A 14,248-nucleotide genomic window follows, 5' to 3' on the forward strand; every position below is an offset into this window, starting at 1 on the left:
ACCAGAAAGATATTTACTCGTGTTTCATTGACATGCAAAGGCATTCGACGTGTGAATACACTGTGGATAACCTTGAAAACCGAGCACGTCCTTGTGCTCATGAGGAACATGTATGTGGATGAAGAGGCAGCTGTGGGAATAGAACAGACCGAACAAGGGCACCCTGCATGGTTTAAAACCAGGAAAGGTGTGCCTCAGGGTTGTGTTCTCTCCCCGTACTTGTTCAGTCTGTGTGCTGAGCAAATCATCAGAGAAGCTGGATTCTATGAAGAAGAATGTCGCATCAGGATTGGAGGAAGGCTCATTAACAACTTGTGATATGCAGATGACACAACTTTGCCTGCTGAAAGTGAGGAGTTGAAGCCCTTGCTGACGAAGATTAAGGATTTTAGCCGATAGTGTGGATCACAACTCAAGGAAGACTAAAATTCTCACAGATGGACCAATAGGTCACATCATGGTAAATGGAGAAAACTTTGAAGTTGTCACGGATTTTCTCTTACTTGGATCCACAATCAATGCTCCTGGAAGCAGAAGTCAAGATACTAAAAAATGTATTACATTTGGTAAGTCTGCTGCATAAGACCCCTTTAGAGTATTGAAGAGCTACGATGCTACTTTTTTTTTTGTTCCGGTCCCATTGACGCAGCCGCACTGTCAGCCCCTCTCATTGAGGCCTTCCTCTTTGTCAGGAAAGAGCAGTCCCTGGGGAAGGATATTTTGGTTGGTAAAGTGGGAGGACAGCAAGAGAGAGGAAGGCTCTCAATGTGATGGAACCGTGGTGAGGATGGTGCAAAACTGTAGTGTTTCCTCCATTGTGCATAGGGTTGGAGCCGACTCAATGACACTTAGCAACAGCAGCAACAACAACATGTTACTCAAGGTCAATCTAAGTCCCAAGTTATTTCGTGAATGCTGACAAACGGATTCTACAGATTATGTGGCAGATGCCCAGGGTAACCAACACAATGCTGAAGAACAATGTTGGAAGACGAATAACCCTACTTCAAGGCTTACTATAGAACTCTACCGATCAAGACAATGTGATACTGGCAAAGGAAACACAAATCAGTGTAATGAAATAGATCTCTGTAAAGTGAAATCAATTCAGAGTTCTGACATAGTAGCAAAGGCAGTTCAATGGAGAAAGACTAGTCTTTTCAACAAGCGATGACTGTGAATGCACAACTGGGCATCTCCATACAGAAAATAAGTGAATCTAGATTTAGACATTAGTTTTATCACAAGAAATTTTTTCTTTCCCCCCCCACCAAAACCATTTTATTGGGAGCTAATACAGATATAAAAATTAACTCAAAGTGATCATAGACCTACATGTAAGATACAAAATTATTTAACTTAAGGAAGATAAATAGGAGCAAATCTAGGAGACATTGGGTTTGACAGTGATTTTTAGATGCAAATCCAAAGCATAGCCCAGAGAAAAATAAAGGTAGTTGGACTTTATCAAAATTAGAAATGGCTGCTGTGTAAAATGCAAAACCAGCAAACAAAACACATTAAGAGCATGTGAGACCAAGGCACAAACTGGGAGAAAATATTTGCAAACCATCTAATAAATGACCTGTGTCCAAGATAGATAGAGAATACTCTAAGTTTAGAAATAAGAAAATAAAGAAAAAAAAATTTTTAAGGGCAACAGATCCCTAAAGCAACTTCAGTGAAGAAGAGCACCCGGCAAACAAGCATATGAATTGACGCTCAGCACCGCACTGCACCGTTGTTGGATGCCGGGAGCCCTGGAGTGGGTCCTGACTCACAGCAACCAGATGCACACCAGAAGGAAACCCTGCCGGCCTGTGCCGTCTTCACAGTTGTTCCTATGTCTGTGCCCATTGTTGCAGCCACTGTGTCAGTCCATTTCTTTCCTGCCCCTCTACTTTACCAAGCACGATGTCCTTCTCCAGTTCCTGGTCTTTCCTGACAAGGTGTCCAAAGTACGCGAGATGAAGTCTCCCCATCCTCGACGCTAGGGAATACTCTAGCCATACTTCTTTCAAGACAGATTTGTTTACCTTTTCATAACACATGGTAGTTTCAAAATTCTTCTCCAGCACCACAGATTAAGCACATCGATCCTTCTTCAGTCTTCCTTATTCAATGTCCAACTTCCACATGCACATGAAGTGGCTGAAAACACTGTGAATTGGGTCAGGCTCACCTTAGTCCTTAAAATAACATCCTTGCTTTTCAGTAGATAAACTAGAGTGTACCCATTTAAGACAATATTCTCAGTGATAAGAAGAAATGAGTTAATCAAGCTATAGAAAGACATGGAGACCTCTTAAAGGCATTTTGCTAAGTGAAAGCAGATAGTCTGAAAAAGCTTTATCTACTATATGACTTCAGTTATAGGACCTCTTAGAAAAGGCAGGGTTATAGCACACCGAAAAGATCAGTGGTTGCCAGGGACCCAGGTGGGGAAAGTTGGGAAGGGATAAATAGGGAAGCCACACTCACTGCCAGCAAGTCGAGGCCGACGCAGATCCTGTCAGACAGGGTAGAACTCCCCCTGTGTTTCTGAGGTTGTCGCCCATTTCAGGAGTAGAAAGCCCCATCTTTCTCCCCAAATAGGTGAAGCACGGGGTATTTTAAGGTCACTGTAGTGGCACTGGGGATCAGGCATTGGTTTCCTAACATCTAGGACAGTGGTTCAAACCCACTAATTGCTTCTTGGGAGAAAATGAGGCTTTGACTCCTGTATGGATTTCCAGCCTTGCATACGTTATATAGGGTTGCTTCCTATAAGTCAGTCAACTTGGTGGCAGGGGGTTTGTTGGTTGGTTGTTTTTGGTGGCAGTGGTGGTGGTGAAACTATTCTGCATGTTACTTATTGGTAAATAAAGGACATTATGCATTTGTCAAAATCCATACAGCAGTGCACCACAAAACATGAATCCTAATGTCGACGATAGACTTTAGTTAACAACACTATATCAATATTGGCCCATCAGTTGTAGCAAAGACACCACGGAATGCAAGATGTGACTAATAGAAGAAACTGAGCAGGGGGAAGAAAGGTAGAGGGGAACTCTCTCTACTTGCTGTAAAAATTTCTGGAAACATAAAACTTGTGCAAACAACAGAACCCATTAAGGAAAATCTGGATTGGCTTGTCCATATAGCACCGTGGTTGCAGAAAGACTGGTTGTTCCATCTTGATAGCAGTGTCGATTGTCATAGGGCCTTCATTCCTAGTAGACCTCCATTTGAACATGACCCAAGTCATTCTCAGCCCAAACAGCCAGACAATTTATCTGCTCGGGAATCTCTTTCCAGAAGTCTCTTATTTCCAGGCACAATGCAGATATTCGTGTCTCCGCCCTTTTACTGAGTTTTGTATACACTGGAAGCAATAGATCTGAGCTAGGTCATAGCTAGTCTACAATTAAGAGCAAGTTTCAGAGTCTCTTCTGACACCTACACTGGTCTTTTCTCTTTCCTGGCTTTTGAATGACCCTTCCCTTTCTTCATTGGTGATATTCTCGATATCATCCCACAGCTCCGTTGTGTCCAATGCAACAAATCTGATCTGGAGATGTTCACAAAATTAAAGTGGTATAGGCTCAAGGTTGAGTGGTAGAGACACACAAGGTTCTTGTGGACTTGTGTTATTGTTCTTCAGGTTTATCCCAAACTTATGGAGGAGCAATTGATGCTCTATCCCTCACTCAGCCCCTGACCTAATTTTAGCTGTTGTTGCTGAGCTTTTCCCTAGGTTCTTCCCACAGATGTAGCCTGTACTTTATCTGGAGAAGCCCGTGTGCATAGTCATCTTTGTTGTTGTTGAAACAGGTATTTGTGATGAAGTCTTTGGTCTTGCAAAATTCTGTCTTGTGATCTCCTGCTTTGTTTGAATCACCAAATCCATATTTTCCAAAGACTGTTCCTTCCTCTTTGTTTCCAACTTTTGCATTTCAATGGCCAGTAATTACTTCTGCACCTAGATTGCATGCTTGAGCAACTTCAGGTGGAAGAAAAATGTAGAATTCTCCAATGTCTTCATCACTGGCTTTGGTGATTGGTGCATACATTGAAATAGTAGTTGTATTTATTGGATTTCCTTGAACATGAATAGCTATAATCCTATCACAGACTGTGTTACATTTTAAAATAGATCTTGAATTGTCCTTTTTGATGACAGATGAAGTGCCATTCCTCTTGCTTGTATAATTACCAGCCTAGTAGACCAAGTGATTTTCTCATTAGAAATGCCTAATAACAGTCCATTTCAGCTCACAAATGCCTAGAATGCTGATTTGTTTTAATGCATTCCATTTCATCTTTTACATCTTTCCCAATTTTCCTAGATCCAAAGGTCATACATTCTAAGTTCCAATTATTCATTGAGTTTAACCACTGTTTCATCTCCTTTTGAATCATCCTCCATTAGCACATTAGAAGGTCCCAAAGACTTGACTCTATCCAAGTCATTATGGGTCACTCTGATTTGCTAAGGCAGCTCTTCCTCAGTCATATGTTGACTGCCTTTCCACCTGAGGGGCTCAGCCTCTGGCCTTCTGTCCAACAATGTTCTGTCTCCCTTCAGGAGGCTTCCAGTGTCTGACTAGGTTTGGGTTCTGCCCTGAAGGTTGTCTGGCTCATTCCTCAGAAGTGGACAAGCCTGTTCCTTCCTTGTGTGTGGAAGCTCTGCTGAAACCTGTTCACTTTGGGCGATCTTCTGAAATGTGAATACCAGGTCCTGGCTTCCAGCACCCCAGCAGCACACAAGCCACCACAGTACAACAAACTGACAGACAAGTGGTGGTGGGAAATTGATAGGTTAAGTTTAAAACTCAGAAAGGAAATCTGGACTTGAGATGGTGCCTGATACCCCAGAATCATTAACATGCCTCTCAAAAGAGACATTTGGTGGTATGGTGGTAAAAGTCTCACCTTCCAATGCCAGAAACCTTTCAGGCTGGCACTCTCCTGAAAATCCGCCAGTGGAAGCGCTATAAAGTTCAGACTGAAAACAGGTCATTGGCTTGGTGCAGGATTGTACAGTGTTCTGTTTGTATTGCATGAGGTCAACCCCCCCGCTGGGGAATGGGTCACCACACGCAAGGGCACTAACAACAGTAGAACCTGGGGAAAAGCGCTGGGTATGTCATTGTAGCTACTGATGAGTCAGCTCCCGGAGACCTTCCCGCCTGGAGCCCTTGCCTCGTGGTGGTGACCCCGGGCGCCTCGGAACAGCACGGTGCTCCAGAGGGATTTCACGGAGGAGACTTCTGAGAAGTAGAGTGCCCGGCTCTGCTTCTCCGGATTCTCGGAGTGGACTCAAACCACCATCTCGTGGTTAGCCGCAGCCGAGTGCCTTGTGCTTTCTGGGAACGCCCCACTGGATAACGTTTGCCCTGTCTTCCATAGTACTTTAGATTTCATTTACCTACCATCCCTCCCTGGAAAAAAAAATAATGTTCCCAATTATTGTTCTCGAGGTAGAGACTTTAAGCAACAATAGCCTTCAATATAATAGGGATAAACTCAAAAACAAAAACAAACAACAACCACCAAAAAACCCAAATTCACTACCATTCCAATCCATATCAACCATTTAGGACAGGTTAGAACCACTCCTGTGGGTTTCCGAGACTGTACCTCTTTTCCCCCTTTCTTTCTATTTTGTGGGGTGGTGGTGGGGGGAGACTGTAACTCTTTGTAGGAGTCAAAGGCCTCATCTTCCTCCCTTGTGATTGGCAGCCTGTCATAACCTACTGCACCCCAAGGGCCCCTTGCATGGTTGTTTCTCACCGGGAAGATGTCACTGAGCCATGAAGAGGGTCCTCCCTGGAGCGCGCATGTTGCCGAGAGAGCTGACTTCAACCCGCAGGTCCCGCTCAGAGGGCAGCACCCATTTTGGAGATGTGTGGAGGACATTCTTACCACGGAAAGTATTTCTCCACAATTCATATGCTTGGGGTGATGGCGAGAGAGCAGCCAAGGAATGTGAACTCAACGGTTAGGCGGGTTTGTACTCATTCATGTCCCACGCCCTTGGGACAGCTTAGGAAATGGCCATGGCCAGATTTATCATTAACTGGGTCCAGTTTGGGAAGACCTAACCATGGATGGGAAGCCCTCGTACTACTGTAGTTAGAGTCCTGAGCTACGAAACAAAAGGTGGGCAGTTTGAACCCACCACCGCCAAGAACGCAGTGGCCTTCTGCTTCTTTAAAGAAACTCCCTGGAGCACTGCGCCTCAGCCCTCCGGCATCGCTATGAGTTGCTATGCATTCCACAGCAGTGGGTTTGCTTTTGTTTGGGTTTGGGTTTAACCAACTGTAGATAGGGGCAAGATTGGTCTTGTTATTTCTTTAATTGAACGAGGCAAGAACATCCAAGGCTGGTCCAAGGGCTTTTGATTGGAGAGGAACTCCGGCATAAATTACGCCCAGAGGTCTGGGCTCGCCTCCCAGCCTCTGTCTGAGGTTACCCAAACAAACCCCAGTGACTGGCCACTCCCTTTTGCAATGTGGTAACACACAGGAGCATTTTTTGAAACCTCTTTCACCCCCGCCGCAGCCCCCAGGGCAATGGACCAGGAAATTCCGCATTTCCCAGGAAACTTAAAAGGTTTTTGACAACCATAGCGTGATTCTTTATTTGTTCTTAAGGTAACTTGTCCTCTCCCCCTTGCCCACCCCCCTACCGCACCCCCAGTTTTCTTTCTAGCTTGAAAGGGAATGCGGGGAAAGGAGCTAGAATTTTGAGTGCCTGCTGGGTGCCAGACACATGGGCCTGTCAGCGGCCTTGGGAAACAGGTGCCTGTTTCCATCTTGCAGAGGTAGAAGCAGACTTATTCAGAGTCGCCCAGGCAGGAAGACCCAGGTAGACTTCACACCCAGGTGTGTCTGGTACTCACACTCAAGCGCTTTATAGGAGCCTGGCTGACAACAATTCAAACAGAGGGGGGTAAAGTGAGAAGCATTCTGGCAATGTCCTCTGTGATGCTCTAACATCAAGCAGCTGCCTGTGGCTCCCTCGTGCTACTTATCCTCGTAGCCCCCTGTATTGTCCTCCTGCCCTGTTGACATCTGCACAGGACTCTCCCCTGGTCTGCAGGAAGACTCACTGGCACGTGCTCTTATGGGGGAGAGGGTAGGATAGTTGTAAAGGGGAGTAGCGTGTGGACTTGAATGCTGTCCAAGGAAACGGTTGGCCATTGGTTCCCAAATGGAAAGACATCTTAAAGATGGAGTCTGCTCCCCTGGACCCTGAAGCACAGGTTTCCTCCTGGCAGGGTGTTGCCCCTGTAACCTGATGGAGATTGTATATGTAAACCACCACAGTGCCTTTGCACACCTCCCTTCCCGGTATTTTGAACGCATTTGCCACCCAACTGAAAGAGGGGTCTCCAAGGCGATCCGAGACCTGTGAAGCTTGGCCCGCCCCACAGAGAGCGAAGCGGGTGGTCTTGGTCTGTATTGGTGTGCAAAACCATGCATTTCAAGCGCATAAACACCTAGTGCCAGTACCTTACACCTCGATCATGGGAACAGGTTTAACCAGTGGCCTCCTTTTACAGGAAGGGTTTTTTCCAAGTGCCAGATGCATCCCTTGCCTTCTTGCCATTCTCCCAGGGAGTTCAATTTGGATTCTTCACCTTCATTATCTGGGGTGTGGGGGGGGAAGTATTGCCCACGCAGTATCCCAGGAGTCATGGAACCGGCATTTTATTACATGCTACATAGTTATTAAAGCTTAACCTTATTTCCGACTCCATCAGAGGCCAGAGAGAAAATGATCTAGGCGGCCTGCTCCACACCATTGCTCCTCTGGCTAGGGCTTCACTGTTTTTGATTTTTTGTTTTTGCTCCAGATTTGGAGTTCTTAGTGGGAAGCCCCAGGATCTTGAAACCTGGTCATGAGTGTGAAGTAAAGGCATGTGTACATGTCTTCTGGAGCCCTGGTGGGAGAGTGGCTTGTGCGTTGGCTTGCTAACTGCAAGATCAGCAGATCAAAGCCACCAGTTTTTCCTCAGGAGAAGGACAAGACTTTCTGTTCCTGTAAAGAGTGACTGTGTTGGAACCCCACAGGGGCAGTTCCACCCTGCCCACCAGCGTCTCTGTGAGTCAGAATCTACTCCATGGCTGTGAGTTTTTCCAACTTGGGTGTTTCCCATTCAGAATAGATTGATAACAATGATAGCTAACACACTGTACTTTACCTCACTGAACTAAGCCTTCCTGTACATTATCAAAGATGGCGAAAGATTGTGAGACTATACGCTTTGCAGCTCTGGAAGCTTGGGGCTATGTGTGAGGAGGGGAGACTTCCTGGGCCTTGACTTTGTCGTTGTTATTTTTGTTAGTTCCGTCTCATAGCCACGCCATGGACAGCAGAACAAAGCACTGCTGGGCCCTGCGCCATCCTCACCATCATCGCTGTATTTGAGCTCATTATGTCCGTCCACCTCCGGGTGTCCTTCCCCCATTCACGATCCTCTGCCAAGCACGCGGCCCTTCCCCAGACGCTGCCCTCCGAGTGAGACGTTCCAAGTCTGTGAGACGGCGTTCCACCACCCCCACTTCTCAGGAAGGTTCTGGCTATGCGTATTCCAGGACAGACTTGTTTATCCTCTCGGCAGTCTGTGGCCCATCAGTACCCTTCTCCAACACCACCGTTCAAAGGCATCAATTCCTCAGGAGACTCTTGTACCTCACGAATCAATGCTAACAGATCCTTCAGGGTGACAGGTCGTGTAAGAAATAAGTTGCTACTATGTATGGCTTAGGCAGAAAATAGTGGCCATTGACCAGTTCATCATAGACAGCTTGGAGAGAGCTGTGCTTGATTGTGAAGCGGCTAGAAAGGAGGGGTGGGCAGCACCCAGGATCCAGTGGGCGCCTCCTTGCACATGATGCAGAGGGAGCCTGGCGTCTTTGACTTCACATCTGCAGAGATGATTTTTGTTTGTTTTCTTCTCGTTTTCAGTGACTTGTTATTGTGTGCTGTCCAGGAAGTTCCAACTCTTAATCACCCTACAGGACAGACTAGAAGTGCTCCGTAGATCTCCTCGGCTGCAGTAGGCACGAGAGCAGAACCCCGCATCTTGTCTCCCACAGATTTAGTGGTGGGCTCAGATGACTACCCTTTCAGCCAGCAGACATGTGCTTCACTGGTGAACGCCAAGGGGCTCCTTCCATAGTGAATTACATACGGGCATTTCAAGTTGGGAGAAATCTCATGAAAATCGGAATTTGTGGCTTTCCCTCAAAGGGTAGGGGTGGGGAATCTGGTAACACTGACCTATGATACTCAGGAAAGCTATAACTGGGGTCAAATGCAGGTGCTTCCTGTATGTAGATAGGGATGGTCTTCAGCCTACCCATGATCACTTGGGTAGTTAGGTGCAGAATCAAGACCGGAATTCCACAGCACACCTCTCCTGTCTGTTCTCTATGCTGTTTTTAGCAATCACGCTAACCCCTCAAAGCTGAGATTAGAGCATCCCAGACGCTTGTATGAGTCATTCTTGGAAGCACCCAGAAACACTGCATATGTTTCTCCTAGAGAAAGCCGGGAAGGGCATTCGGTCAGAGCTGAGGGGCTCCTCTCTGCGGTACGCTCCATTCATCTGGCACTTCTCCTGAATTCTACTGCTTTTCTCCCAGCAGATGTGGTGAGGAGTCATGGGACTCTGGGGCGAACCCGAGATGCCTTTCCTCCGAGGCATCTCCTCGGAACCGGAACCGGGGCTGCTCCGTGTGTGTGTGTGTGTGTGTGTGTGTGTGTGTGTGTGTGTGTGTTTCACCTGAACAAGAGTACTAGTTTGTCAAAATATTTAAAAGTGGTAAACCACACCGGCCAACTGTTTTGTCAAATATGTCCTTTCCTCTAATCTTGACATATGTACCTCCATCTTGACCCGGAAAGTCAAGTTTGAATTTATGATTGCTGGATTCCTCGGCATTCTCAGCCAAAACATGAATGAACAGGAAGGCCAGGCCCCCAGGCCCCACTTCTCACCACCCCTGGCTTCACTGCAGACAGAGAGGGCCCCGGCATGCTTGTCTGCGTATGGGCACATAGGCTTAGGCTCAGTTAACATGATCAAGTACCTACTGGCCACTCGGCACATCCTACTTACCATCATGTAATTGGTGTCGTTCTAGAGATGGATACTGCTTTGTGGTTGTTGCTGGGTGCCCTCTGGCTGGGCCCGGGCCATCCTCAACATCGTTGGCTTTCATTGAGTCTGTTCTTGCAGCCACTGTGTCCATGTATCTCCTTAAGAGTCTTCATCTTTTCTGCTGCTTTACAGACCAGGCGAGCTAAGTAAGGTGTCTGGATGCTGTCATTTACTCAAGGCTTTGAACTAGAGCCTGGAACTGAACCAAGGCTCATCACCCCAGCAGGAGCTGGATCTCCAATCGTATAGTCTTAGGGCTGGCGTACCCCTCCCTCCCCCATTAAGATCCCTCTATTCTTGAACTTACTTAGTGTGGGGAACAGAGGATTTCCCTCAAGTTGTCTCCCCCAAATATATGCCAGACTTAGCTGCTTGAGAATGACTGTACACTTGGAGGTCATCAAGAGTGGATTGGGAGTCATTCTCCCTGAGAGGTATCAGCTGTCTAGATCAAGCAGACACCGCTGCTTATCCCACAACAAATAGGGCCCATTCCCTTCTGACATTGTTCCCTTGAAGGAGTGCCTGAAGGCAAGCCTGGGACCCATCTTGCCACACATGCCCCCCTATTCCCTCCCTTTACTATTGGGTGTTCACCCCTAGGTCATCCCCCTCCTATTGCTTGTATTGCCTAATTGTATTGCCTCTTTCTGTGACGTGTGATTCTATAATGATGTCCCCCTAAAGTGATATAATGGGTGGTTAGCAATAGAGAAGAGAGGAGCTCCGGAGCCCGAGAGGCTCTCCCAAGCTCCGGGCTGAAGGCTCTGCCCGATTCCGGGCCCCTCTCTGGCTCTCAGGCCAGGAGAGGCTTCCTGGTTCTCGGTCCCCAAGGCTGCTCCTGCTCCTGTAGCCAGGTTCCCCCTACGAGGACCACCAAGCGGGGCGGAGGTGAGCAATGCTACCATGTAATGTGTCTGACTGTATTATTGTAATATCTCTCACGCTCTCGATGACTTTAATATAATACTTACATATCTCAACCGTACAACTGTGCATTACTGAACCCGTGAGTAGTAGCAGTGGGTGGGGGCTGCCCCCCCTTACCCCTCACTCCCATCAAATTTAACTTAATACTACAACTTAGCATAGTATAAAATGTGCAAAATGGAGAGATGCACTTATTGTTAGTCTAATCTCCTTAATGAGCTCTGTGGTGAGTCAAACACATTTTGTGATATTTACTGATAGGAAAATATGTGTGAACAGTCATTTAGATGAAGATATACTCCTTATTATATTCCTATCTGTGTGTATAATGAGGAGCCTTAGTGGCATAATGGGTTACACGTTGGGCTGCTAACTGCAAGGTCAACAGTTTGCATCCCCAGGTGGCCACTGGGAGAAAGGTGAGGCTTTTTACTCCTGTCAAGATTTACAGCCTCAGAAACACACAGGGACACGCCTCTGATGTCGTGTAGGCTTGCTGTAAGTCAGAGCAACTCGATCACAGTGAGTTTGGTTTTTTGAGTGTGTGTAACAGCATCCTTTAGGAAAGATCATTTATCTTTTACTTTAGTTGTGTCCAAAAAGTGAAAAAGGGGTTTTAAATACTCAGACAAATAGTAGATTCTATATCAGAGAGTTTTGGGGAGGTCACTTTAAGAAGGATGTGTCGAAACCAGAGCCTGCCAGGAGCATGGAAAAGGCCCTTAACTCATGTCCCTGGGGGTGTTTGACAGCCCTGGTCACCTTCAGCAGAGGAGTGCAGACACAGGCAGTCAGGTTAAGGTTTCCAGTAACCAAGGGACTTTTCATGGAAGGACCTCACCTTCCGAGGGACTCTGACTGGTTGCAAGTTCCAGGAGTATGCAGTCTGAGCGTGAGTCAGAGTATAACCCTTCGAGCTGAGAGTGGTGGCAGCTGCCTTGAAGAGAGGGAGCCCTCTGTCTCTGGAGGCGTTGTAGCTCTGACTGCTCGCAGGATGGTTTGCTGGGGGAGAGACGGCCTCACGCTTAGAACTTCAACTGCCATTGATCTTTAAGTCTTCAAGTTTTATTTGTGGGATGGAGTTTGATAAGAACCAGTCTATCTCTTTTTCTTGTATGAATTTCTGGACTCTTTCCAAAGCATCTTCCTCCATTTTCTCTGACAGGAGAAAATGCCGAAGTTTCCATGGACGTCTCCCTGGCTTACCGCGATGATATGCTTGCTGAGTGGACTGAAATTGCCCATGAAAGGGTGCCTCGGAAACTCAAGTGCATGTTCACATCCCCCAAGGTAAGGATCCCTGATATGACAGTGAGTAGAGTTTCTATTTGGTCCCAGGTATATAGAAATGTTAGTTTTTACTACTCACAGACAGGACCTTTGTCTCTTAGGTTGTGTCATCCGCAAAGTTAGTCATTGTCTTCTGTCGTAGTTGAAGAGAAAAGACTATCACAGATCCACGCCCCCACACACCGACCTCCAGTTTGTCTATTTGACTGAAATATCTCCATAAAGCAACTCGTGGGTCTTTGCTGAAAGTGTTATAATCTGCTAGATTGTTCCTTGGTGTGAAGATCTGCTCACGTTGGTTAATACTTGTGTCTGCTTTGTCTTTAGCAAGGCATTCCTTGATTTGTAGCCGCATCCTCCGGGTTATTCAACCCTTTGAGTCTCCCTGTCAGTTCTCCTGTGTAGGACCCTACTCCAATATGACCTTGGTTAACTGATAACGTCTCCAAAGATCCTATTTCTAAACAAGACCAGTCACAGGTACAGTGGTTAGGAGTTTGCGATGGACTCAAGGTGTCCTCTAAAAATATGTGTTGGAATTCTGATGTCTCTTGTTGTGGTTGCTATTGTTAGGTGCCGTCGAATTGGTACCCGACGTACAACAGAATGAAACACTGTCCAGTCGTGCTGTGCTGTGTTTGCTGCTCTGTTCAAGCCTGATCCTGCAGCCATGTGTCAGGGGGTCTCATTCAGGGTTGATTTCCCTGACTTTACCCAGCGTGATAGCCGCCCTAGGCTCTGCTTCCTGTGTACATGCTCAATGTACAGGGGATGAGTGGTGCCATCCTTATTTCTAAGAAGCGTTCTGACTGTGTGTACTTCTTCCAAGACAGATTTGTTCTTTCTTCCGGCAGTCTATGATACAATATTTTCATTCCCATCATGATTCAAAGATATGGTTTTCTTCTTTGGTATCCCTTCTTGTGCAGAATTTGAATGCACGGGTTTGGATCAAGGGCACCTTAATCCTTGAAGTGACGTAACTGGCTTTAAAAGGTGTTTTGCAGCAAATTTTCCCAATGCAATCCACTGTTAGGTTTCATCAATAGGTCTGACTGTGGACGCAAGTAAAATGAAATCCTTGATAACTGCAGTCCTTCCACATTTTCTCCATTTATCCTGATACTGCTGATTGGCCCAATGGTGATGGTTTTTTGTTTTCTTTATATTAACGTTTCATTTGTAGTGAGGGATATGGTTTTAGAGCTTCCTCAGCAAGGGTCTTCACATCTCTTCGCTTTTATTTTCACTCGGAAAGTTGTGTCGTCTTCAGCTGTGTCTTCCTCCAATCTGGATGCCATACTCTTCGTAATCCAAGCCAGTTTGGCAGATATTTGCTCAGCATACAGATCAAAGAAGAAGCAGACAGAAAGACAGCCTTCAGGCAATAAAACATGGGTGAACGTTTTTCAGCAGATATTCTCTGAAGAAGCAAGCATCTGTCATTGGCAGTGATCTCCCATGCAGGATATCTTCTTCAGTTTGGATTTCTGGCAATTTACTTCTAATGCTCTGCTGCAGCCATTTTATAATGATCTTCAGCTAGACTTTATTTGCATGTGATATTAATGATACTGTTGGATAGTTACTGCCTTCTGTTGGATCTCTTTTCCTTGGAATAGCATGGATGCGGATCTCTTAAAGTCCGTTGGCCTTGTTTTTCCCCAATATCTTTGATGCAGTTTGGTGTTTCTTGAACATATGCCACTTTCCCAAGTGGTTGAAAGATGACTAATTTCTTTCATCTTCTTTTTTTTGATGCTTCCTGTACCATTCAATATTTTGCCTGTAGAATCCTTCAATATTGTAACGCAAGCCTTGCTTTTTCTTCTTCGGTTCTTTCAGCTTGAGAAATGCTGAGTGCACACC

At 46.1% G+C, this 14,248-nt stretch overlaps 1 protein-coding gene across 1 annotated transcript in view; it reads left to right on the top strand.

Moving 5' to 3' along the window:
• WLS (Wnt ligand secretion mediator) overlaps positions 1–14,248 on the top strand; it is a 130,981-nt gene that overhangs the window by 75,024 nt on the left and 41,709 nt on the right. Inside the window, exon 3 of the mRNA XM_004699341.2 lies at positions 12,255–12,379. Within this exon, the coding sequence (XP_004699398.1) occupies positions 12,255–12,379 (125 nt within the window). The remainder of the gene's footprint in view (positions 1–12,254; positions 12,380–14,248) is intronic.

Source organism: Echinops telfairi, unplaced genomic scaffold, assembly GCF_000313985.2.
Source record: "Echinops telfairi isolate 266 unplaced genomic scaffold, ASM31398v2 ScPeMD7_443;HRSCAF=831, whole genome shotgun sequence".
Taxonomy (NCBI): domain Eukaryota; kingdom Metazoa; phylum Chordata; class Mammalia; order Afrosoricida; family Tenrecidae; genus Echinops; species Echinops telfairi.